Genomic DNA, 27,981 nt, shown 5'->3' with positions numbered 1-27,981 from the left:
AGCTCTGAGCTGCCGGAACACGTTTTTAATTAAAGCGTATAAAAGTTGTTTTGTAAGGACTTCTCCTCATCCGATAGATTTCAAAATGGTTAATCAGGCTTCATCTCCTTTTGATGCTCACAAGAGCATGGGCTCCTGTGAGCACAGAAAATGCTGCTGCTGCCACTTCCCCTGAGTAAGTCATCTCTCAATCACACCTAATACTGGGGATGAGCAAAGCATCTAGTTATTTAGACACACATAAACAGAGAATTCAAGTGGGAGTGGGGGGGGTCCATTTTTATGAGTGTAAGTGAAAATGTTGATTTTCTTTGCTCTAGATACTATGGAATTCATCCTTCTGGATGACTATTGTCTCTGGTTGATGTTCTACTTAGCTTTTGAAAACAGCAAGATTTTTTCCTGCCTTGGGAGATACAGTCCAAAAGCCAAAAATAAAAGTTACAAATTATTCGTATCGAATAATATTTAATCTTGTATGGGTATCCCAAGAAAGAGGTTTGCTGAACCACTCTTGTATAAAAAGGTGCCAACCCATCCTTTTTTTTTTTTTTTTTTAGGTAATAAAAGGGCTTTCACTTCTAAATCCTCTATAAATTCACAATACACAGCAACAGTTGCATTTTCTTTAGTAAAATGGATGACAATAGAAAACAGCATCTTTTGTTGATGCACTAAACAATGTCTTAGCAGATGACTCAAACCTTCTCCAAGCTTTTTCATCTCCCTTTCTCCTAAAGCCTGGCAGATGATCTTATTTCTAATTTCACTGAAAAAGAAGAAAACTCCAACCTTCACTATAGTTCCCCAAGGCTAGTATGTTAGCCTGAGAAAGAAAAACAGCCCCTCACATTTGGAAACTGGCTTGACACTTCCAGCTAGGCTAGGCTATCCTTACAATTTGGTCCAGCATTCACAGTTAGGCCCAGGTGTTCTCCTGTCAAACATAAACAACTCTAGGGGCTTCCCTGGTGGTGCAGTGGTTAAGAATCCGCCTGCCAGTGAGGGAAACACGGGTTCGAGCCCTGGTTCAGGAGGATCGCACATGCCGCGGAGCAACTAAGCCCGTGCACCACAACTACTGAAGCTCCCGCGCCTAGAGCCTGTGCTCCGCAACATGAGAAGCCACCAGGATGAGAGGCCCGTGCACGGCAGCGAAGAGTGGGAGCCGCTCGCCGTGACTAGAGAAAGCCTGTGCAGCAACGAGGACCCAACGCAGTCAAAAATAAATAAATAAATAAATAAATTAAAAAACATAAACAACTTTATTGAACACCAATAGGAGACAAAGCCACTTTATAACTATAGAACAGTGAGACAAAAAGAAGACTACTTTGTAATTTTTTCTAAGCACAGATATAAAAAAGGCACTGCAAACCACAAAAATAGCAAACACTCCCCCCATCTGAGCTAGGATTAGTAACTGCTGCTTTTTTATAAAGTACAGCTTTGGCTTTTACTCTTAACTCCTTCTAGATAAGATTTCTTAAGATACTCAAGCATAGTATTATCCCCACATCCTGACAGCATCCAATTAGAAGTCCCACTTTCTTGAGCCCTCCCTCAAACCAAATAGCACAAGCCCCCATACTATAATAAGTCCTTTCTAACACCCTCTTACTGAAATGCCACACAGTCCCTTATGATGTGTGGTCTCCCTTATTTGCAACAAGCAATAAACCCAACTTGTTCAACTATAAGTATATCCTTGTACCACGCTAAAAGTCCATCTCTGTCCCCAACAAAATCTCCCATCTTATTTCTACACCTGTCTACGAGGTATTTCCATGAATATTTAATAAATTTAAATGACAGCAACACATTTCTCTCAGTAACAAGGCATGCCTCCTGATGTCCTTATTTCTCTCATTCTCTTTGTCACTCAGGCTTGAGAAGTCATAGTCTTTGACGCATCCCTCTTATGGCCTATACATCTGTAATTAATTAATATGCTCTATCAATACCCCCCCATTCCGCCAACCTTTTATTCCTTAACATCCTAAAGGTCACAATTTTATTTCCTACTACTGTCCACTACCTGCTGAAATAGCCTTCAGAATCTCTTGGTCAGTTTTTGTCTGTATACCATTTCTAGCTTAATATTCCTGAGCAATAGCTTTCAGTGAACACAAATAAGTCCTACCTCTTGAGGCTAGAGTTTTCAGAGGTAAAATCAGGAATTACATATGAATAAATAGCATGATTCCCCCTGACACACACCTTACAAAAGATAAATGCCATTGGTGCACACATGGAATAGGGAGGGCAAGAATGCCCTGGTCACCGCAGGATCATTCTAGATCTATTCCAGATCTATTCTTTGAGAAATATTTAAAAAGTGAGGTGCATTTAAAAGATTCTGGATTAGATGAGAACTGGACCAGCCTTGTGAAGGATGGTTTAGATTGAGCCTGTTTGGCCACAGAATAAAACATTTCTGTTACATTGGAGGATAATTTAGTTATTTCAAGCATGTGTGAAAGAAATTAGAATATTTATTGCATATGATTTTAGAGGGCAAAATTAGGGCCAGAAGGTAGAAATTTGAGAGAATTACAGATTATAACTCAATATAAAGACATTTGTAGCATGGCTATAGAGTAGGCAACCTCAGGAAAGAGTGAGCATCTCAATATTGAACATTCAAGGGTAGACTAGATGACCCCATGGGTAAACATGTTTCTCAATCTGTGCTTTATTTATTTAGCTATGATCATTCAGTTACAATAGATTTGTTTCTTTTGAACAAAATAAACTTTTATTACATGTGTTCTATTTTTTCTTAAATAGTTAGCATTCATTTATTTTCTCACACATTTACCCTTCCAGGTGCTCTCATTCTTTCCAATATTACTGTGATTCCATCTGTGATCACTTTCTGTTTGCCTAATCAACTCCCTTTAGGATTTCTTTTATTGGAGTTCTGCTTGTGATGTTCTCTGATTTTATTGCCAAGTTTTTAATTCTAGGTTATAGGGTTTTTTGTTTGTTTACTTTCAGCACTTTAAAGATACTACTTCATTTTATTTTGGATTCTGTTTATCTGAGAAGTCCTCTTTCTTATTATTACCATTTTGAAATTAATATATGTTTATTCTTATTTTTCCTCTTTTTTAAATCTCTGATAATTTCAACAGCTGGATCATCACTGGGTCTGGTTCTATTGACTATTTTATTTGTTCACACAGCTCTTCTTTCTTTTTAGTGTGTCTTGTATTTTTTAAAAATTAAATGTCAGATATTGTGTATAAAAGAACAGTAGAAACTTAGATAAATGCCCCAGATGGGAATACCCCATTTACTAATGGGGATTTGAGTGACTTTATTTAGCATTTGAGGTGAGTTGGGTCGTGTGGCTGCTATAGTTACCTTTAACATACCACAGATTTGAAATTCCTCCAGTGGTAAGCTGGACTTCCACCATGTTGTGTTTGGTGTGAGGCCTGGAGAACTGTAGGGTTTTGTTTCTGTTTCCCTGCTCCACCTTCAGACTACAGCAGGTTATCTATGCCTGCAACATAGAGGGAGTCTACTTCCATATTTCTGTTCCCCCCACCAGTACATGGCTATTGCCAGTTACTAGATGCAAGGCTCATGGTGGGGCAGGGCAGGGGTTTCTATGCACCTCTTCCAGTAGCAGACAGTCTCTGCCTATTCAGTGCAGGGTCTAAAGCAGCGGTCCCCAACCTTTATGGCACCAGGGGCCGGTTTCATGGAAGACAATTTTTCTACGGACGGGGGAGGGGGCATGATTCAGTCGGTAAATGCAAGCGATGGGGGGTGGCAGATGAAGCTTTGCTCGCTTGCCCACTGCTCACCCCCTGCTATGTGACCCAGTTCCTAACAGGCCATGGACTGGTAGTGGTCTGCGGTCCGGGAGTTGGGGATTCCTGGCCTAGAGCACAGGCAAGTTCCTCTTCCTCCAAATTCCACTTTGTGTTGGTGGGGGCATCTTAGGTGTGAGTTAGTTTGGGAAGATCACCTTGATATAGTTGAAGCTGGTCTATTTACAATCTATCCTTACTCCTATGGCATAGCTTTCCCAGAATCTAAGTCAAAAGCTGAGTCTCTCCTCTTTGGTGAGGCTTGCACTCCAGTTTTTGTCTCCTCGGCATCATGGGACTAATTCTCTTCTTAGCTTTTTATCTCCTTAGTAAGTGTTTTTTACTTGGTTTCTCTGTGTCTTGTCCTGAATTTAGCCTCTTAAAAATCAGAAAATGCCTTAAGGGAAAAATTGTACATAGCATGTTGTTCTCAACTGTCTGTAGTTCTTGTCTCCTGATCTTGGCCCCTCATAGCATAACTGCTTAATTAGTTCTAAACTCCATTTTTGATTCTCCAGCCCAGCCAAACTGCCACAAACTCAAGAATGCTGCTTTTGTTATACTTCTATGTCCCAAACCTTGCATAGGCAAAGGCCTCAAGGGAAAAACACAGCTGGGAATGCAGGACTCACCTCAGCGTATTTTCCTTCTCTCCAGGATCCTGGCCCCTCAGGTCCTGGCCGCACTGGTTGTTCTCCAGCGCCTTCAGATTTTGTTTTGTTTTACTTTGCATTTTGTCCAAGTTTTATAGTTATTCTCAGTGAGTGAATTAATCTCATTCTATCAACTCTGTTATAGCCAGAAGCAGAACACGTTTCCTTATTCTAAACCCTGGTACTTAACAAACAATCAAGAGTTGGTGATTCTTATGAGATCCTCTTAATTACCTTGTGTTCAAGCCTCAAATTCATTCTCTTACCCATAATTAATGGATTGATGTATATTTGAGGTCACATTATGGTAGCATTTATTTTTCTGTAAATTTTGGTTGATTAGTCAATAAAGATCATGTCGTTATATATTATAATTCTAGAAGAGTTGAATATCTTGGTACTATTTAATCTAGTATGTTTGTTTTACCTAAAGGGCAGAAAACCACAGATTCACATAATCATGAAGAGCAAACTTTCACACGTAAAATTCAGATCAGTGTACAGGGTTCATATTGGAGTTTACACTGTTTGAATTAGATAAATACATAACTGATTCAAAGTAATATAGTAGTTGAACAATATATAGAAAATAAGTACAGTGATACATGAATCTAGGTTAATCCAAAAATTCCCTTGAAAACGAATTTTAAGCTGGGTTTCAGATAGCTGGAGTGATAGTAAACTTTGTTGATGGAAGCAAAGAGGTAGAATGTTCCGGAGGTGAAGGACATTTTAAGCTAAAGATTGTTGGCAAATAGCAAGAAGATGGAAGATTAGGGAAGAAATGGAAGTGTGTTAGTATTAAACAGTTTTATAATGTCTACAGAAAGAAAAAAGGAAAGATATGAAAAGGCGTATAATCTGAGTTTACATTCAAAGCTAAGTCATGTAGGGTGGATTGAAAGAAGGAAGTGACTGATGTTGAGTGATCCTTTTAAGATGGAAGCTGTAGTATGGTCACCAGCTAAATGAGGTAGTGATGGAGGTAAGTGGAAGGATTTGATTAATACTATAACTTGTGGACTCTTTCAGTGGAATGGATGGAGATGAAGACAAGGAAGAGTGTAAGAGAATAAGTACAAGGAAATCAAATACCATTTTTAAAAAATGCTATTTTAAGTTGGTTAACCTGAGGAGGTGACAAATTGTGTTCTTTCAGATAATAGGATGGAATTTCATGGCAGGGAGGATAAAAGATTTGGGTGCTATCTTTGTCTAATTGAATTTCAGGGAATGAATCTCCATTTGAGATTAATTTATTCATTAATATGGTCAATATATTTTTGTAGAACAATTACTATGTGTAAAACATTGTAATAGATAGTTATAGAGCTATATCAGATGATTTTTGACCTCAAAGAATGTACAGTCTGATAGGACTGATGAGATAAAAGTTACTCAACCATGGGAAAAAATGTAGAAAATGGCAGTTTCAGTTCCTGGCACATAGTAGGTGCTCAGTAAAGGTTTGTTGAATGAATGAATGAATGAATGAAAGGAACAGAGAGGCACATATAAATACTAAGAGTTGAGAAGAAAATCTATATGTGGGAAAATTAAGAAAGGCTTTTATAGGGAATATGACAACTAAGACCTAAGTGTCAGATAGGATTTAGATATAAGATTTCAGGGAGATGGTAGTTCCAGGAGGAAGTAACAGTGTCAGGAAATGGAAGCCAGAAAGATCAGAGTGCACAGAGGGGAAGGTGAAGTTGAAGCCTGAAAGAGGAAGCTACAGGAAAATAAACCTGAGAAAGTAGACTGGAACAAAAGTTTGCAGGGCTTTGAATTCTCTAAAAACTTTGGAGTTTATTCAGTAGGTAATATTTAGCATTAGAAAGATAATGCATGGACAATAAAATATTTGAATCACTTGAGGATATGTGGTTAGAGGTACAAAGAGAAATTATAAGAAAGTTGGAAGAGAGGAAAGAAATAGAAAGTTTCATCAGGTTACACTTTGAAATTGAGACTGTGACATTTCTGAATAGAAAAAGGAATAGAATTAGGGATCAAAAGGCATTCATAATGCAAGGGTGTAGATATGACCCTCTTTCAGTGCTAAGGCTCTTGCTGGAAGGACTTATGTTCTTGAGCTTGTACAAGTGTAATGCAATTTATTTACTAACACAGAAAAAGAAATCCATTACTATCATTGCACTTAATTGTGCTATGCAATGTGAAATTCCTTATTAAATCTTTTCAGAGGCAGCAAATAAGAAGAGTTAGAAGGTAATTTCCAGGCAAAAGTAGTCTATATTCACTGTGTCTATTTCTACATTTTTCATTCACCTTAGTTCACTGCAATTTGGATTTTGTCTCTCATTACAGTAGAAATTGCTCTCATTAAAGTCATCATGGCCTCCTTAATTGCCAATCCCAATGGCACTTAGCTCCAACACCATCTCCTCTGGGAAGCCTTCCTTAATCTCATAGACAGGGCAAGATACACTTTCTTCGGTTCTGCCAAAGCATTCTGAGCCTACCTCTATTATGGTACCTATGATACTACATTACATTATTTACAGTTCTGTCATTCCCTCTGGACTGTGATTTCCATGAGGATAGAAATTGTGTCTTATCCAACTTTTTATCCCCAGCACTTGGGATGGTGTTGTCTGAATTACTGATAAAAACAAATACCCCCTCTATTATCTCTTTCAATCCTCTCATCAAGATATACTTTTAGAGAAATACTGAAGACTTCCAAAATATAATCAGAATGGAAACTGTCCTGAGGACTTCCAAGTATAACCAGAATAGAAAAATATCCCCTGAAAACACTACTTTCACTTTCACTTGTACTGTAAATTATTTGTATGACCTTAAATGACTAATATATTAATAGGGCTTAGATGGTTTACAATTGATTCTCTTGTCCCCTAGCCCTTACCCATTGCCACAGTACATCATCCATAATTCTTGTGACTCCATCGTGATTTCATTGGTAAGGACAATTTTAATTTAAACTAAATGTTTTTAAGTGTCTCCTATGGTCAGTATGTTCTAGTTGGTGCTGGAGATTCACAGATAAAATAAGAATTAATACAATAATACATTTCATGAACTCATTATTTATTATTTCTAATTTCACCTGACATGTATTTGTCTAGTAATAGAGCTCATGGTCAGTAAAGATGCTCAGTATTGTATTATTTTGTTTTGCCACATCCTGACATCTTTAAAATTTAATATGTGAAGACCAGTCTTGTCTACATTGTTATAGACACACACACACACACACACACAACCTCTTTTATCCAGTTTTGCAAATATTTTGGGATTCACCAAAATTCATACATGTGGCAGTTTGGAATTATCTTTGGTTCTTTCTCTCCCTTTTGCTCCTTTATTTATTTATTTAATTAATTTATTTTTGGCTGCGTTGGATCTTTGTTGCTGCGTGCGGGCTTTCTCTAGTTGCGGCAAGCAGGGGCGTTTCGGTGTGTGGGCTTCTCATTGCGGTGGCTTCTCTTGTTGTGGAGCCTGGGCTCTAGGTGTGTGGGCTTCAGTAATTGTGGCACATGGGCTCAGTAGTTGCGGCTTGCGGGCTCTAGAGCACAGGCTCAGTAGTTGTGGCGAACGGGCTTAATTCCTCCGGGGCATGTGGGATCTTCCCGGAGCAGGGGTCGAACCCATGTGCCCTGCACTGGCAGGCGGATTCTTAACCACTGCGCCACCAGAGAAGTCCTGCTCCTTTATTTTGTTTTTGCCAAAGTGCTTCTCACCATCATCTATGAGGTCCACACTTTTCATTCTTTTCTTTGTTTCTGGTTAACATCTGCCTTTTCAGTCTTATACTTATTACCACTTCTCCCATTACCTTGTTCATCTATCATTTTGACAATTTTACTCCTGTGAAAGATCTTCTTACAGTTATCTTATAGTAGGACCATGAATAAATGACATGCTATACAGGCATCTATATATGCCATGGATATAGTCATCCAAAGCCATTCTTGGAAAAATCTGGGGGCAACAGATGTATAGGGCTGTTATCTTTTAAGAAAGTTTGTATCAAACCAGTGTCTAATGCAGTGCAAATTCCAAGAGAAACAAGGATTTGAGTCTAAGAGGTAAATTAAAGTGTTCCATTTGTCAACTCATTATTATTGTGAGTTTATAATTTCCATGAAAAATAATACATATTATGAATTTAAATAACAACATAGTATATAATCAAGTGCTAACATGTGGTAGAAACTAAGCTTCAATAAATGTCATATGAGGGTTGATTCGGGTGGAACCAATAAATGTAGGCAGGGCTGAATTGGAGAACAATGATGCCCTGATTGGATATTTCTTGTGATAAATGTCCTAATGTCCTAAATGTATTATGCATGTATTCCACAGTTTTTAAAAAAAACTTTATCAAACTAATTTTAATAGTTTAAATAAAATATACTATGTAATAAGGAAATATGTGACTGTAGGAATCTATAAATATTTTGCTATGAATTTTTTATTTTGCTAAGAAATTTTCAATTTAACAATGCTGAAGATAGTTATTTTGAGTAGAACTGAGTACTTGTCAAGTTAAATATCATGTTCATATTTTTAAAATTAATATCTAAGCTTATACTCAAATTTATTTTTTTCTTAATAAAAGATAATGAAGGAAAATCATTTGAATAATTACGTTTGTTGGTAGATGCTATTAAAGAAACTTCAAGTACTATATATACTAACAAATGTAAAATAGATAGCTAGTGGGAAGCAGCCACATAGCACGGAGAGATCAGCTCAGTGCTTTGTGACCACCTAGAGCGGTGGGATAGGGAAGGTGGGAGGGAGACGTAAGAGGGAGGAGATGTGGGGATATATATATATGTACAGCTGATTCACTTTGTTATAAAGCAGAAACTAACACACCACTGTAAAGCAATTATACTCCAATAAAGATGTTAAAAATAAAAATTAAAAAAAGAAACTTCAAGTATTCATAAAAGCAGAATTTTAAAAAATGTAAACCTAAAAGTTTTTTGGAAAATACTCTCTGCTGCTTATAAACAACTGGTCTGTTATGAGGGCGGGAAGCAGCCATGGAAATTTTGCTTTTACTTTTAAAAAGAAGCCTTGGAACGTCTATGGATTTAGATACATTGAAAGCACTGCAAGATTATGCAAACAGACTGAAGGAAAACAGAGGTCAAAATTAGTCTTTCAAATACATCTCCTCATCATTCCTAATGTAAACTTTTCTTCTAATGATTCTTTACTTCTAATAAGGCATAAACTATGCATACATGACAATGTTTGCTAGTAAATGAATCTTAGAAAAGATTTTCAGGAAATAAAATATTCTTTACAATGTACCATTTGTTAAAACAAGGTAATGAACAATAAGATATATAAGTATAAACTGGCTATATATTTCTTTAATTTTAAAGATATCAGAATTAAACCTTAAAAGCAAGGCATAGTTATTTGCCACAATTATTTTGATATACTTCTAAGATTATTTTAAACTCAGGAAAGCAAGATTTGGAATGGGAAGAGTTAAAAAACACGAAGCAACAGTAACCCCATTTAGATAAGGGAATAGAGGGGTGGAGCAAGGGAACAATACACTAAAGTGCTTTTCTTTCACAGATCTTGGTTCAAATTAAGGTTAAATTCCACAGGAGGATGTGTTTTCCCCATATGGAGTCTTAAAGGACATGCCTTTGTTTCCAACTTCCCAGAGAAGATATATGTTAACACAAACAAAGCATTTCATAATAAATTTAACTTTTATAGAGTGACTAATGCCCTGTGGAGATAAGGTAGACTCTCAGTCACCTGTGTTTAATCCAGGCTGAAGAAATTATGCCAAGAGCACACTGACAAAACTTTATTCCTTCTGAGAGAATGGCAGTTAACTTGGTAGGGAGCAGAAAGGGTCCTGGTTTTAAAAGTCTCATTAGAATGACTCTCCCTTCCTCACTGTGAACACAGTTTAGCATTTATGTACTTTGGAAGGACAAAGAGGTGAGGTAAGCCTGCCAAAATTTGGACCTGGGTTTCTGGGAACCTGTTAGTAGGTCAACTGTTACAAATGTAAGAGAAGCTGCAAAGGAGCGTTAAACACTAGAAATTTGGAAGTTGGACTACAACTTTATTAAAGCCTGCATACTTTTTCTTCTTCTAGATCTCAAGTGAGGTGACATAATGTTAAAAATGCCACAGAGGACCACTATTATTCAATCAAACCAGCCTTTGATGAAGAATAGGGGAGGAGGTGGAACAGCACAGAGACAACTCTTTCTGCTAGAAATATTTACAGTTAACAGATAGAAAAATAAGTCTTTAAAGATTACTTGGGATCTTATTAACAATAATTTATTAATCTATTTCTTCCTTCTAAGAAAGACAAATTACTTTTGTAAATAGTGCTTTTCTTTCCTCTTCCCCTTTCTTTTATCTGCACATTATTCTTTATTAACTAGATGCCTAATTCTTATGTCCTTATTCTTGCAAAATGTCTCCAAATTTGTGTCTAGGTAATTCGCTCATTGACTATATCCTCCTTTTCCCATGTGACTTCAATATTGACTTCAGTTGAAGATTGAAGATGTAAGAATTAGTCCTGCGGCATGTGAAAAAATTCCTTTTTTCAGAGAGAGACAAAAACCTATTTGTGTCAAACGTACCAAAATATCTGATCATATAGTATACAACATTTAATTTATTTTGTATATTTATGAATTCATCCTTGATGAGAGGTTTAGGAAATCTATTTAAAATTTAAATAAAATAGAGTAACATTTTCCTCTCCCACTCACTAAAAAAGGAGACATTGACATAGAAAAAATTTGATTTTAAATTGCTTTATGAGAATCTTGGAAACATCTCTTTAGTTTATTAATCTGCAGGTCACTAATATCGATTCTAGACAAAATTCTTATCATTTATTCCAAGGTACTAATTTCTTTATAGTGTTCAATTTCCTCTTGTGCTCTAAATTAAATTAAAAATATAAACTCCTTTCATCTTTTTATGTTAGCCAGTGACTAACAGAAGAAAAATTTTCTGGTCTTAGTCTGCTAGACAAGAGTAAAGAGGTTTATCTTTTCAGGCTATGTAATACCAAATCCAAATTTCAGAAATCAATAAACTATTCAGAGAGGAATACCACAAGGGGGCAGGTGAATCCAGGCTAGGTCCTAGGTGAGAGGGTCTCAGTATTGGGAATTCTGGCCAAAGGAGGGGGAAAGGTGAATTGAAAATCAGAAACAACTCTAAAGAGAATATTTCTCCATGAACTTAAGCATTATGTCTGGATTGTCCAAGTGAAATTTTATTTAAAATATATCCAAAGACATTTTTTACAATATACCAAGAAAATGAAAAAAAGAAACCAAACCAATGTAGTCACACATTGAAAGTGCCTGCTATATTTACGAAGGCCAATAGTATAGTTTTATCAAGAAGAGAAGGCTATACACAAACTGAGAAGCAATCCAAAATTTACTACAGAGCAATTAGGGTATACTTTGAAAATAAATTACAACCAGATGAAAAAGTATCAAATAATTAAAAAGATATATGAAAAGATACCTTTGCTTCAAAGTGATCTTAATAAGCAACACTTTCATAATAGAAGCATAAACTTTGAATAATAGAGCTATACCAGTTTTTTTCCCCAGAGAAAAATTGAGAAATTAATTTCAGACATTTTAGGAAAGATAAAAGGTGCTGCTTAAAAGAATCTGCTTTGATTTTCATTAGAAATTAAACAGCTTACCAATAGGAGGCAAAAATTGATAAAAAATTACTTCTCCTAAATAAATACTTAAAACTGACACTAGACATCACCCGTGAGAATGTCAATGACAATATCATCAGTCATATATATATATATATATATATATATATATATATATATATACACATACACACACCTTCTGTGCAAAGTAACCAGGATTAATTCTATTTGGTAAAACTGCAAACTGTTGACAGCCTCCCTTTTATACTTCACTAAGGAAACACATTTAATTATTTGATGTGGGTAGATAGTGTATTATTTTATCTTTTACAGATTAGTAAAATGAAATGCATTGTAGCATAAAATATAGTATAATATATAGTATAAAAGAGTACAGTATAATATATAATGTAGTATAATAAAGTATACAAGTTTTGTCTCTTACTGATGGATTTATTTAGCTTCTAATAAAAATTAGAATCTTTAAAATGCGCTTTTAAGTAGCTTCTCTTATTTATGATAAAATTAACTACTTATTTAGGCTTCTATCATAATTTTTTATAGTAACATTGTAGAAGTCACTTCTTCTATTATAAATCTGTTGATTGATGAAGACATCTCTTAACAGACTTTAGGGAAAGCTAGGTTTTAGAATCTGGGGGCCAAGTTGAGTAATCTGTTATACTATGATATATTTGGTTTTTTAGTACCACAGAACTTACTTAACACTGGCCAAAATATTAAGCCTATTTTTTAAAAAATTTATTTATTTATTTATTTTATACAGCAGGTTCTTATTATTTTATACATATTACTGTATATATGTCAATCCCAATCTCCCAATTCATCCCACCCCATCCCCCTCCCTTGGTATCCATACGTTTGTTCTCTACATCTGCATCTCTATTTCTGCCTTGCAAACTGGTTCATCTGTACCATTTTTCTAGATTCCACATATATGCGTTAAAATACGATATTTGTTTTTCTCTGACTTACTTCACTCTGTATGACAGTCTCCAGGCCCATCCACGTCTCTACAAATGACCCAATTTCGTTCCTTTTTAAGACATTAAGCCATTTTTAAAGCAAAGCTCTGGACTCAAATATAAATGTCAATTCTTATGTCACCTTAACAAAGATTATTTTTTTCAAACTCACTCATTCTTCTCTTTGTGTGTATATGTGTATATAAATATACACACATATATAATATATGCTCATACACATAAGCTCACACACACACACACATGTATGATGCAATCTGCTGGTGATATTTTAGGTTATTCTTTCTTCTTTTTTCAGTTGTGAATTAGCTTTCTCTTCCTTGTCTTTCTTTATCCTAAGTAACTGCAGGGTCCTCAGAGGCTTTGTCACCTAAAGGACATGGAAGCAGCTTCTGCAGTACTTGAAAATAATAATGCTTTGATTTGTCAATGTGAAAAGTTGGATGGCTTTTTAAAAGCTGACCAGTCCAGGGCTATTTGCACATAGTAGACATTCAATAAATATTTGTTGATTTGATTTATTCTAGGGTAAAGACTGGGTTACAACTCATTTTTTTTTCTTCACTGATGTGTTATGATTTAGCCTGTGTCCAAATGCATTTATGAGTAACTATTAATGGTCATGGTCATTGAAGATGTTTTAGGGAGAAAAAATATCTAGATCTGCAGGCTGTTAGGAATAGCAATGATTGGGAGTTAAAGTTTAATAAAATACTCTAAGTAGTTATAGATGACAGACACCATAAGACAGGGTCTAACTGAAGTGCATTCTGATAAATTATTTGGAAACAAAGTAGCTACTTCATAGTTTTTGAATCAATCACATGTTGAGGGCTTAAATTTTTGACTCTATATAATAAGGCAAAGGACATTTTCATTTTAAAAAATTAGGGATTATATTTTGGTGATGAAATTTAGTGAGCATATTAAAGCCACATGATTTCCTTTGGTATATTCTCCCTTGTGAGAGTCACAAAAGTGTTTATGTATGTTTATATGTTATGTATGTTTGACAGTTGAGAGGTTGTGGACATAAAAAATGAGAATTTCTCTCAAATTTCAAGTCACGTGTAATTTTAGAGTTAAACTCTCTACTCCTATCATTCAAAAGAGCATAATTGATTTATTTCCGTTTCTCATGACTAACAGCAAAAACTGTTTCTGAGCTTACAACATGTTAAATTTTGGCTCAAGGCAAATTTACAACAGCAAGGTTTATGATAAAATCTGTCAAAACATTAACCATGGTGGCACAAGTTTCAGCTCTTAACAGAAACGGGGAAGCAGGAGCTTAGGAATGGACGCACATTTGTACTTTGAGCTCTGAAAATGCCTGCTTATGTCGTATATGAAAGTTACTCAATTCCTTTTTTTCTCATTTTACCCTAATGTGAAAGTTCTATAAGGTGATTATCTATTTTAATTAACTGGTTTCAAAGAGATGGGAGATCCTAGGATTAAAGATATACATCTAAGTAAAAAATTACTAGCTAAGAGAACTTCAGATGTTCAAGACGAAAGCTAAGAATCTATAGCATTTTCACTTATTGTCTGATGAATTTAAAGAAAATCAAGTCTTAACATAGGTAGTGTCTTACACTTTTTGCTACTTTAAGACAAAGATTATTCATTTGGCCATGTGCCAGCATTTGAGCACTATTCATTAAGATAATTTTAATCTTTCGACATGGGAAACAATGTTGGTAGTTTGGGTTTACTATTTCTTGATGAGGAAAGAAGATGTATGTCCTAGAAAATCACTAACAAAATACTGTTATCAAAAGTGAGTCTTTCTGCTGGCAGTCAATTATAACCAAGATAGTTAACTTTGTGTGTGAGGCACATACTAGAAGTAATTTCAGAAAAGGACATACTATCTTGAAAAACATAATTTGATTAGACACAGCTAGGAAAGATGTATAAGAAGAAAGTCTTCTTTGGGGAACTTAAAGGTTTTCAGTGTGTTAATGTCATGGTCACACAAGTAAAGTGCAGTGAATATTCTATGCTTAAGTGTTTCAAAAAGCCTTTGATACTACTGACCTATTTATTGAAGAATGGTAGTCATTTTTAAGCTGTAGAATCTTCCTTCAGCAAGGTGTATGATGAAAATTGGTGGAGACTAAAATAGAGATAAAATAAAATTAGTAACTAAATATTAATTTTTGAAGCTGTAGCTTGGTGGGTAATGTTCATACACAATTTATTTTTGCTCTCAAATATCTTAGATAGGGCTTAGGTATTGAAAGAATAATAAAGAACCAGAAAATAAAATCTCAAGAAAGCTTATCAAAATAATCGGAATTCAGAAGACTTTGGTTACTTTTAGGAAATAAGGAATTACTGAATTTGAAATCATGATTTAAAGTGGATTGTAGCATTATCAGAAAGCATCCAAACATGCCCACTGGTTTATACATTGCTTGCCTTCTCCCTTTCTTTGAATTTTGACATACTTGGTTCCAGAAAGCAATTTAGTTATTACTGTTGTTCAATAAAGATTTAAATGACCTCTCTTGTGGTCTGGAAATTTTGGGTAAACTTTCCAAGACAACAAAACCACATCTTCACTTCATCATGGAGTGAAATTTCAAACTATGGACTGTATGGGACAAAAATTTAACAGAAACACAAGAAATTCTGATTAAAATAACAAACCGAATCAAATCAAACATATTACCCCCTCCCCCAACCCCAAAACTCTTCACTTTAAATTGATTACAATTAAAAGTTAAAGTCTTCAGGTAAACTCAATGTTTCACCTGGTAATGTGCCAGGTGCTAGATAATTTGACATAATAGTATATTTTAATACCACTATTTTAAAAAAGGATACTCAAATCTTAATCTTTCAGTGTCATATATTTTTTAGAAAGACAGATTACACAGAAAAATATAGTTTGAAGTTTTAGGTTTCATCATTAATAAGAATGATTATTCATTAAGTATCTACCTGTGCAAAGAAATATGAACAAGACTGAATTTCTGACCTCCAGAAGCTGCATGCTAATGGGAGATAGTACAGGAATAATGAAACAACAGGGAACTTAATAACTGCCCTAATAGAGATGAAGGAAGGGCTATAAATCTTACAGAGCAGAGATTAACTTCTACTTGGTGGTGGGGTGGAGGTGGGGAATTAGGGAAAGCTTCATGTTAGGAGGTGGTATAAAAGTGTTCTTGAAGGATGAATTGGATTTAAACTCATGAAGGTGAATATGACAGAGGATTAAAAATGGCAAATGAATTAAACAATAAAAGTATAGACTAGGAACTGAAATGGAGAGTAGCATAGGGTCTAAGGTATTAGTACGAATGAATCACTTTTATTAATATTCTTGCCATCCACAGAAAAACAAACTAACATATCAGAACCTCGATGTATGATTTGGGCAATTGGTTCTTTTAGAAAATTCCAAAATGGGCCCAGAAAACGTGCACACAGGAACTCTTCATTCTTTGATTCTAGAAATGATAAAGCCACTGTTTGTCTTATTGCAACTTAAAGACAATAATATCTGCAATATTTAAACTTACAGTCCACAAGGTAGCTATAATTCTTGAAAAAGTTGTTGCAATTTTTATAAAAGAAGAAATAAAGTGATTATAAGACATGATTGAGGTCTTAATTGAAAGGAAACTGATTTCAAGTTTTTCTTATTTGACAAACGAGATTACATATTCATGTTCCTCTATGTCACCTAAATAAAAGTATACAATTACTCTACATAGTATGACCATAATTTAAGAAAATAAGATGCAAAAAGCAAATCTAATTTTGTAAAGTGGTAAGAATATGATGTAAGACATTAGTAATCAGTGTACACATTCAAGTAAAGAGTAATTCTTCACAGCAATAACACTGAGACATTTTATGTCAAATTAGTATATCACTGTTCAAACTATATTTGAATTTTCTCCTCCAGAATTATCTTCAGGACTTGTTTATAAGTTGGGGAAAAAAATTCAGTCTCCTTTTAGTCACCTGGTTTTTGTTTCAAAACAGTATGTTCAGAAGCAAAACGAAGCTTAGAGATTTAAAGTCAAATTTGTCTTTAAAAAGCCATTGTGTACATAATCTATACGGGTTTGAGAAACATTCTTTGTGACATTATCAGGAGGATCTCCCTAAGCAACAAAAACTGTTGGCATGGAAGAAAAGTCCACGTGAGACAAAGTATATTTGACTGGTGCATTTGGCAGCTCTTACCTTTTCAAATATTACGTAATTTTGGTTTCTCTATTTTATGCAAAGCTCCTAAGTTTTAAAACAAGTATACATTTTGAAGTTTCTGTTACAGTAGGTGTGATTTTTTGAAATAAAAGCCACTTCTTAATTTAAGCTTTCTTAGGTGCTACCTTGGTTTATTTCTTTATTTTTCATACATGTTATGAACGCTACTATTGAGGGGATCAGTTGGAATAGACAGGCAGGAGCATCTTACTTTCCGAAAAACATAATGGTTTTATTTATAAAGCCAGAAATTGTTGATTGCTGCTGTTTTCTAAGTCTTACCTTACATGGAACCAGTGTTAAAAGTTCGTTAGCTAGAGCTTAACAACACAATGGCTGAAGGAATGGAGTTACCATACAAGTGTTTAAATTCCATGCTGGATCCCTAGCTACAACAGAGAAGAAAGTTCAAACAACACAAACAGAGTTGCAAGGTCTGAACTTGTGTGTCACGGATACCTCTTACTCATCACCAGGCAGCTCTTATTCAGGGCAACCAGTCCCTCCCAAACAACATGGTTAATTGAATAAGGATTCTGAACCTTTTGGCTGCAGATAAACCAAAGTGGCACATGGCTCATAACTCAAACATTTCATTTTAGGCAGCTGTTAGTTTTCTTGCCCAGGCTAATTTGGATTATTCAATCATTTTCTTTTCTCTAATGAAAAACTGCTTGTAGTTCCTGGTGGGGACAAAGAGCTGCAATTATGGATCCTGGAAGGTAAATTTATTACCTACTCATTTTAATCATGTATACAAGTGATACTAAATTCAGAACATTTTATTAGTAGTATAATTATACCTCTGTGTGTGTGTGTAAATTTAATAACATTCAGCCCTGACTAGAGTTTCCTACCATGATGGACCTGGAACCTCCCACAGTGAGCAACTAAAAATGTTGGACAGAAAATTATAAACATCTCAAATGCATCATTATGTTGGCAAGTTGCTAATGAATACTGAGAGGCCAAAACCTGAGTTAAACTGGGAACCCTTAACGGTATGTGAAGCATGAAGGGCGGTTTTTACCTTGAGAGCATTTGACTTATGATAGAGGTGAAGTTGAGCTTTGGTTTTCATGGCCTCCTAATGGAGTAGGGGCTAGGGGACAAAGTCCAGGGCCCACCCACGAAGAGAAATCTTAGACTATGAATGGAGGATAGAAAAAAAAATTCCCCTTATGAATTTTATAAACACAAGCTAGCCCTCATGTGGATTTTCATCCCAGATTATTACTTAAGTGGCCCAATAAAATTCAAATTAGGATTTTAAAGTGTGCTAAGGCCTGTACATGTTCCCAGGCGGAAGCAAATGCAAAGCCTCTATGAAGGAACCCACCTTCAACTCAGGACTGAAAAGACCCACAGAGACTAATCCTAAGACATATAAGCTCACATTCATGAATCAGTAAACATCTAAAGAAACGAGGCAAGATAAATGTAGCTAGCAGAAATAATCTCAAAACTGGAGCAGTAAATACTTGAGATTTTAAAATAATCAGAAGTATAGAATAAGCACATTTAAAACGTATAAGAAAATTAAAAAGGGGTTGAAAATATGAGATAGAAACGAGACAACAAAAATGATCAAATGGAGTTGGGAATGAACAAAATGTAACTTCCTGAAATGAAAAATATAATAACAGAAATTAAAAACTCACTGGAATTCTGCTCCCAGACAGAACAGAGTCGTTCATGGCAGACCAACGCTCCTGCCAAGGAACAACTAGTAAAGCTGGACAAAATACATACCATATTTGTTTAAAAGTATCAGAGAGGGGCTGAAACAAAGCAAACTAGAGGAACTAAGATTCCAGAGAAGAGAGAACTGAGAGGTAAACTGATGGTCTGCAGCCGCTCTTCCCCTGAAGGCATTTGCTGGCTCTGGGTTCGTCCTGGCAGAAGACTGCTGCTAGGGACAGGGAAACCAGCAGAGCTTTTGGCAATCTTTCAGGGCTGGAGCGACAGACCAGGAGAACCAAAGGGGCCCGAAACACATGCCTAGTTTCCCCTGCAAAGTATTTGGCAAATTCTGGGCTGTCCTAAGTGGGAGGTTAAAAAAGCTCAGATGAGAATATCTAAAAGGACTGGAGTGAAGATATTACCTTCACTGTTGAAAGCCTAGTGAGCTACCCCATAGGAAAAGAGGCAAACCAGAGAAAACAGCCTCACTCAAACTGCAACCCAGCTTCAACTCAGCATACCTGACTGGATTAAGGTGATTAGCTTCCACTCAATCTTTCCAATAGAGGAAAGGCTAAGCCCTCTCTGGTGGAAAACAAAATCACCTGGAGGATCAGAATGTCTTACAGTAAATCAACAATTGATAGGCATGCCAAGAGACAGGACCATGCATCTAGACACCTAGAAACAAAACAGACAATAGAGCAAGACCCATGGGTGATTCAGATATTGGAGTTGGCAGACATGGATTTTTAAGTACTATTTTATAGTAACTAAGTTACTATAGTTTCTTATAGTTATAAGCAAAGGGGAGACAATATATTTAGAAAGATGAATATTTCACCAGAGAATTGAAATGTACCAAAAACATCAAGAGGAGACTGTAGAATTAAAAAATACAGAAACTGAAATTAAGAATTGAATAGTTGGCTTTAACAGCAGAAGACAGGATTAGTGAAATAAAAGACAGGTAATTTTGAAAATTCAAAACTAATGCACATAGAGAAAAAAAAGGAAAATACAGATGAGATATATGGGAACACAGTGAAAAAAAATATAAAAAATATATAATTGGAGTCACAGAAGGAGGGGGAGAAAGATACTGAGCAAAGATTTCCTAAAACTGACAAACGATATGAAGTCAGAGATTTAACAGGTCTATGAACTCAAGCAAAGAACTTCACATCTAGGCACAAAATAAAACTGCCAAACAAAATGAAACAAAACAAAACAACCCCCAAAACCCAACAACGAAAAAGATCTAAAAAGCAATCAGAGAAAACAGAGATTTTACTTTCAGGAAAAGAACATTAAGACTGACAGCTGATTTCTCAACAGGGGAGAAGGAAGCTAGACATTAAGAAGATGACATTTTAAAAGAGTTATAGGAGAAGTTATACTTTTGGCCATGATGTAATAACAGGGACCACATTTACCCTCCCCACCTTAAAAAACCAACCAACCAACCAAACAAACAAAAAACAAAAACAAAACCCCCAAACAAAAGACCCACCAAAACCAAAGCAACAACAACAAAAACAACAGTGGGAATACATGAATCAATGTTTTTGTACTTTGGACAACAGGCAGCACAGGATAGTGTTCCCAGAGAGAAGGGAAAGAAATGGAGTCCTAAGATTACCCCAGTTTATCATATGGCAAGTTTACAGAGTATAGGAGGGGGAACAAAACAGAGCTGGCAGCTTCCCTGAGTCGAGAACATAAGAGTTGAGAATTTGGGGAGGCCAAGGTGGTTAGAATTTGCAGTCAGAGTACTGGAGAGGGGAATTCTGGAACAAAAATTGCTGCACAGAAAGAGAGTGAGAGAGCGAGTGAGCTCTGGAGAGCTACAGAGAATTCCTTGAGTCTTCCTCTGAATATGGACAAGCATACGTGTGTAAGTAAACTACCAAGGCTAAGGTAAGAACCGCCAGAAAGGTGTAGGCAGAACAATAACCAAAACTCACACATGGTTATGACCAGTCAGAGCAGAGAAAACTCCTACTGCACAGGGCATCAGGTATTCAGAGGGCGATTGCCTGAGCTGTGGGGGGAATCAGCCCTAGACTAAAGGCGCTCTGGTCCCACCTACTGAACCTCTCTCTCTCTCTCGTCTCTCTCTTTGTGCCTTTCTCTCTGTGTCTCTCCCTCTCTCTGCATCTCTCTGTCTCTCTCTGTGTCTCAAAACTGTTTCCAAATAATGTAACTGTATCCCTGAAGAAAGTTTGAAAGTTTTCAATGAGAAACAAAAATATCTAACACCCAACAAGTTAAAATTCACAATGACTGGCATCCAAAAAAAGTTACCAGGCATACAAAGCAGAAAAATACAAGTCATGATTGCACAGCACAGGGAAACAGTCATTATTTTGTAATAACTTTAAATGGAGTATGAGCTATAAAATATTGAACCACTATGTTGTACACCTGAAACTAATATAATATTATAAATCAACTATATTTCAACTAAAAAAATATAATTCATGATAAAGAAATCAACAGAAACAGACTTGGAAATAGAACAGATAATAGAATTAACAGACAAGGACATTAAAACAGTTCTTATGACTATATTTTTTATATTCCAGAAGATAAGGTAAAGCATGAAAAAATTAAGGAGAGAGATGAAAGACATTAAAAAGCCCCAATTTTCACTTTTAGAGATGAAAAATATGTCTGTGAAGAAAAAGGCTCTGGATGGGATTAAGAAGAGCACATTAGACACTGCAAAAGAAAAGTCTGGTAAATTTAAAGACAAAACAATAGAAACTATCCAAAATAAAACACCCAGAGGAAAAAGAGACCCTCCCCAAAATGAACAAAGAATGAATAAGCTGTAGGACAATCTCAAGGGGCCTAATATATATTAAATAGCAGTTCCAGAAGAGAGGAAAGAGGAAAGAGTTTGAGGACAAAAAATATTGAAAAAAATAATAGCCAAAATTTTAAAAAATTGTAAAGATTATAAACCCACAGTACAGGAAGTTCAACAAATCATAAGCACAGAAGCATGCAGAAATTTATAACACATCACAATCAAATTGGCTAAAAAAGTGATGAAGGGAAAACCCTTAAAGCAGCCAGAGGATGTATGTATAGAGAACGAAAATAAAAATGACAGCAGGAACAAAGCAAGCCAGAAACAGTAGAGCAACATCTGAAAATATTTTTCAAAAAGTTAACCTAGAATTCTATAGCCAGCAAAAAACTTTTCTTTTTCACAAAATGAAGGCACCAAAAAAAAAAAAAAAAAAAAAAGAGAGAGAGAGAGATAGAGATTTTCAAACATACAAAAGCTGAAAGAATTCATTACTTATGGCCCTGCATTGTATAAAAGATAAATACTTCAGGAAGAAAGAAAATGGTAACAGGTGGAAACTTGGATCTACATAAAGAAGAGCACCAGAAATGGTAAATACGTGGGTAAATATAAAATAAGGTTGCTCTTACTTTTTAAATCACCTTAAAAAATAGTTGATTGTTTAAAGCAAAAACAATAACAAAATTATTACTGTATACCTATGTAGAAGTAAAATGTATGACAATATCCTAAAGGCCATACATGGTGAGACAACTTTTTTACACAGTAATATGACAGTTTAGGTATTACCAGTTTATAGAAACTTTACCCCAACAATTCCTACTGCCCACTCCACCCTGGTCCTCTTTTAGCCATGTACCTTAGGCTTTAAATTCTAAGTTCACTACAGGTGATAGAGTGTTACACAGTCTGTTTATATTTACCTCATCTTGATTGAATAATCAAACACAACAGAAGCAATGTTTTTAGATTTCAGCTATTGGTTACTGCAAAATTCCACATACAAATTCCAAAATTAGTAGAGGTGCTTTGTAGTAGATTTGAATCAGTCTACTATTTTTTAATTAAGAGAATTTGATTTCCCTTCTTAGGTTCTTTTTAACCATGTTTACCAAAAATACTATTTCTCTTTAATATTTTACTACTGCAAGTAGTAAGGTACCTAATAAATTTGTTCATAATGAATTTTATCTTCATTAAACTTGTCAAGAAAGTCAGACACAGTTTGACAGTGAACTTAATCTGTTTCCTTATTGCAGTATATTTTATAGGCATATTTAGTACAGTGTCTTCAGGACTGAACACTTATAAGTTTGATCAAATGTATAATAATTGCATTGAAATGTATAGGATTTGCAGTAGAGAGTTTATATGACTAAAAAGTAAATATATATTTCAGATACCTGAGTTTGTGCATTAAAATGCCCCTTTGTTAATAATCTGATAGTCAAGAAACTGGTGGCTTCCAAAGTACAAGCATTCTCCAAAACTATATTTAGAAAACAATATACATTAGAAAACAATACACAATAAACATTAAAAATAAGTATATTAAGTATATTAAGATTTCTGCAAAGAAATATCAATAGGACACAATATTTTAATATTTCTTAAAAATATATATTTATCATTGTCCAATTCTATTTATGAAATCCTACATTAAAAATAACTTCAACCTTTATAAATTTAAAGTACATAATAAAAAAGAAAACCTTTTCAAAAAAAGTTATTCTAGTAAAAGGATTACAAAAAATTTGGTAACTTGAGATGCTATTCTGGAACGTATGCTACTAGTTCAAATGTGCAAGCTCCAACTTAACAAATGTTTAAAATATTTGAGTTTTTAAAACACTGCCAAAATAAACCACATCTTTTCTAGAGGTGACATATTTAGCTAAGCATGAGCAATATAAATCTTTCAACCATTTCATGTATTTATTTAAAAGCCTCAGAAACCACATGCATTTGTAATAAAAGATGAACAAAATGCTGAAACCACTGAAGCCTAACAATTGACTTATAAATCAATTTTTTAGAAAGACAAATGTATTAGTGTGTATATGTGTCTGTGTATTTATATATCTCTATATATCTCAATACGAATAGATAGACAGGTTAGCTGAAAATAGTAGTTATCAACAACACAATAATGTCTTGTGAAAAATTTGGGGTCTATACAAACCTTATGCCAGAAGACAAATGTATAGGCCATGGCTATTTTATCATTATAATGCCTCACTAATCATGAGTATTTAAAGACAGACACTTCAATAATTATCTTAAAAAATATACTATCTATAAAATGGTTTTTTATGCAACTTTATTCAATATTAAAACTATAAATTTTTAATATTCTAACTTTTTTTGTGCAATAAACTAATTCTATTGGTGAGTGACCAGATAAGATTTATCAGTTTATTTGAATACTGAAATATAAAAAGGATCAACTTTCTTACTGAAAAAAGAAAAATATTTTAAATAATTTTAACATAATGGCTTATTTATAAAAGTAGAATGAAAATGTCTCACATATTAATAATTAACTAATAACTTCGCTATAACTGCTTAGGCTTTGCTTATAAGCAACTCAGGCTATTTTTTGTCAACAATGAATTGTCACAATATTCCTAATTAGTGAAGGCTAAGGCTAAGGCTGCCACTATTAACACTATAGAGAGGTAGTAATAATGGGATGCTATTTGCATATGCAGCTCATATTATAGTACTTCATTGAAAGAAATGTGTAGAAAACTCACACATATATGTATAAAAGAAATGGTACAATAATAAAATAAATTGCAGGAGTTAAAATCTTTGATTTTTAATTTTTTTTTAATGAAAGGTCTGGAGACCTACGGTTGCATGGAGTTTAGTCTTAAGACCTCAGCTGTAAGTCCTAGTCAGTCCTTGGCAAATTCCTAGCCCCGCTGAGAGTGTTTCCTTGCTTGCAAAATGTACTGCTACTACTTCTAGAATTACTATCATCATTATCATTATTACGTGGTTGATATATATATTATTATTATATGATTGTTGATAGGATCAAATAAAAATACAGATGGGAAAGGACTTTGTAAATCATCCAGTGATACATGTTTATATGATCTTTTCTGCTTTTCCTCTGAACTACTTATTTTTTACAAGGGAAAGTAAATTCTCATGTTACTATAGGAATTAGATTTGATGTTTAAAGTAAACTCAAAGCAACCTCTCTGGGCAGTGGTGGAATACTTCAGATGTTGCATTATAATTGAATATGTAAAGAACTGATCTTCAGCGGGTAAGCTTATTCCTCCATACAACCCTCCCCGCCCCCCAAAAAAAGACTACTTGAAGCATTTGTAATTTTGTAGACAACTCATTTTCAAGGGGAAGTGGTAATTGGGGGAGATTACCTACACTGAGCAATAGTAGATGTCAGAATTGTTTTGTAAATTTAACGTTATAATATCAAATTCTATAACAGTTCTGGATATTGATTATAGGAACTAGTTGTGCTAATCTGATTGTATAGTTATAGAAAGAGATGTTTGGAAATTATAAAATGACTTTATTCTACACATTGTGTTTTATAAAACCTCAAGCAAAATAACTCAATAAAGGTTTGTCTGTTCTTCAGGAATATCTGAAAATTCAAGTTTACTTGTGGTGTATTTGAAGAAGATTCAGGAATGGACTATTTTGTGACAAGAACTGTTTCTTTTTACTTACCCGCATGACTTGAAAGGTGCTCTTCCTTCACATAGGGAGCTGTTACATGTTTCAGTTAGAGCTCAGAGAGAAGACTATACGCATGACCAAATTATTCCAAATTTGTATAGTTATATAGTCACTGGTTTGTGAGAGGCTATAATTCTCTTTAGGACTGTAGAGTAAATCCAGTTAGTTTATTTTTAACCCCTATAGTTCCTTATTTTCTAATTCTCATAGTTAAAAAAAATTTTTAAGTAGGCAACATGAGTAAATTCTAAATTTGAATTCAGTGGGATGATTCTATCAGTTAATTCAATGGATTTAATAAGAAAGAAACAGAGCTTGTTTGCATCATGATTCTTTTGTTACTCTATGATAAAGCACCTTTATCATAGAGTAAAAAAAGTTCAAAGGCATTCAAAGGCATAATCTCCAATGGTGTATGTAATAAATTATTCTGTACTTGTCCTGAAAATAGGCAAAGGTAGATTTAGTTCAATCTTAAAGGTAAATTAAAAAATTGTATGGACTTAGAAAATTTTTCACTTATCTACAAAATTTTCACTAATTCCATCTCTACTTGTCAATTTCATCCTGCTCCGCTCATATTTATTTTCTATCAGCTTCTCATCTATTCAATCTAAAAAAAAATTTTTTTTCCTATAGCCAAATACATGAATCTTAGTTTTATTCATAATTTCATGATTAGAAGTGACTGCCATGATGTAATTATTTTAAATTATCCCTTAAATTAAAAAAAAGTAGGTATCCTGAACCAAATTGCAGGTTTACTTTTTTCCCCAAGGCTTTATATTTTTAATTATAATTTTTTTGTATATTATATATTAGATTCCCCTCCTCCATTACAAAAATTCAAATGATAATCTAAATAAAGATAATAAAAAAGAATACTTAATATGTTTGATGGCCTCTTGCCTTTTAGCATCATTCTGGCATATGCTAATTTTCAAGCCAAAAGTATCCCAGCCTATTAAACAGACTTGGCAATTTCTACAGCTTAAATAGAGTTTAGATCATTATTCAGACCCAACATTAAAAAAATATTGACACCATGAATTTATAAGTACACATTAACAATACCCTCTTTTTATTGAAAATAGTATGCATTATTTGTAGTGAAAGAAAAATCATGCCTTGATTAATGTAATTTTAATATACCAAACTCTTATTAAGGCAAATTATACATTTGATTCTTGGTATCTATACTTAATATTCTTTAAAACTAACAAAGATTACATGCATGCATTGAAGGAAGACTATACACTCTTATGTATGTGCTTCTCTCATTGGTTAAGAAATAAACTCTACATTGAAAAATGTATGTATTTGAAGTTTCGACCTAACACAGTGGATTAAGGTTTAGGCAATATTTACTTTGCTGTATTTTGATTCAGAAAGGGCCATATGTGAAGATATGATCCTGACCAACTTTACTATGTTTCTATAATGGTCTTTCAGCAAAAATATTTATATTAAATACAGTGAGATATAAAATAGTTACTAAGCTACAACTTTATAGCTACCCATTGGTAAAAGTCTGTAGTTAATACATTTGGATAAATAACTCAAGTCAGCAGCAAAGTGGTTAAACATTTGTGATTTGATTTTATCTCAGCTTGGAATGTGGTTGGAGTGTCCCACTTCTAACAACTGTTTGCTAAGTTAAGGCTTTAGTGTTTACACAGTGTTGAATGAAGCAGCCTGGTCACCAGATGTGATTGCTTCCCCAGACTGTCGTTTTTTTCTCAGTCAGATCACTGTCCTCATGGTCCCTGTTCCAACCTTCTTCCTCAGGACGTCCACCAGCCTTTCCAACCTAAGTTGGGGGCAGGGGGGGCAGGAGGGAAAAAAATGATTATAAAAAGTGCAATTATTGTCAGGAATGTTTTGGCTGAAAAAGGACAGTATTTGCCTGTGACCAAGCACTCTTGGTAGTCATGTTAAGAAACAAAGCATTACTGTAAGTGAGAGACACGGGTACAGAGTGCCAAGTATTTGAGGTTAAAAAGACAGCAAAAACACAAACTTTAATCCAGATCTTCAGATTATGTCAGCATTAGAGGCTACATGAAAAATCTAAGATACTAATTTTAATACATTTACCTACTTGCATTACGGTTATGAATGAAATCATTACTATGCAATGACAAGATGGCATATTAAACGTAGAGCAGTTTCAAACTGATTTTCACCAAGAGTACCTATTTCAATACATAAATACTATCAGCCTTAGATCTGTTACCTAGCTAAATAAGTAACATATTGGTATACTGTACAACTGTTATGCATGAAATTTCTTCTGTTTAAAGCCAGGTATTAGGTGGCTAGGTTGGAAAAACTTGATATCTCAATGGTATGAATA

The 27,981-nt window shown here is 34.5% G+C and overlaps 1 protein-coding gene across 7 annotated transcripts in view; it reads right to left on the bottom strand.

Moving 5' to 3' along the window:
- Positions 1-13,130: 13,130 nt before the first annotated feature.
- Positions 13,131-27,981, bottom strand: part of MIPOL1 (mirror-image polydactyly 1) — a 318,902-nt gene continuing 304,051 nt past the window's right edge. For 2 of the 7 annotated variants that reach the window (XM_082618608.1, XM_082618614.1), the window contains one exon: positions 26,098-27,435. In XM_082618608.1, the coding sequence (XP_082474734.1) occupies positions 27,369-27,435 (67 nt within the window). In that variant the 3' untranslated portion in view covers positions 26,098-27,368. Of the gene's footprint in view, positions 13,539-15,211; positions 15,291-26,093; positions 27,436-27,981 lie in introns of those variants that run through there. The other 5 variants (XM_082618610.1, XM_082618612.1, XM_082618613.1 and 2 more) reach the window with 5 other exon arrangements.

The sequence above is a fragment of the Mesoplodon mirus genome (assembly GCF_964341445.2).
Source record: "Mesoplodon mirus genome assembly, chromosome: 4".
In the NCBI taxonomy this organism is placed as follows: domain Eukaryota; kingdom Metazoa; phylum Chordata; class Mammalia; order Artiodactyla; family Ziphiidae; genus Mesoplodon; species Mesoplodon mirus.
This window is presented reverse-complemented; position numbering and strand designations above follow the sequence as displayed.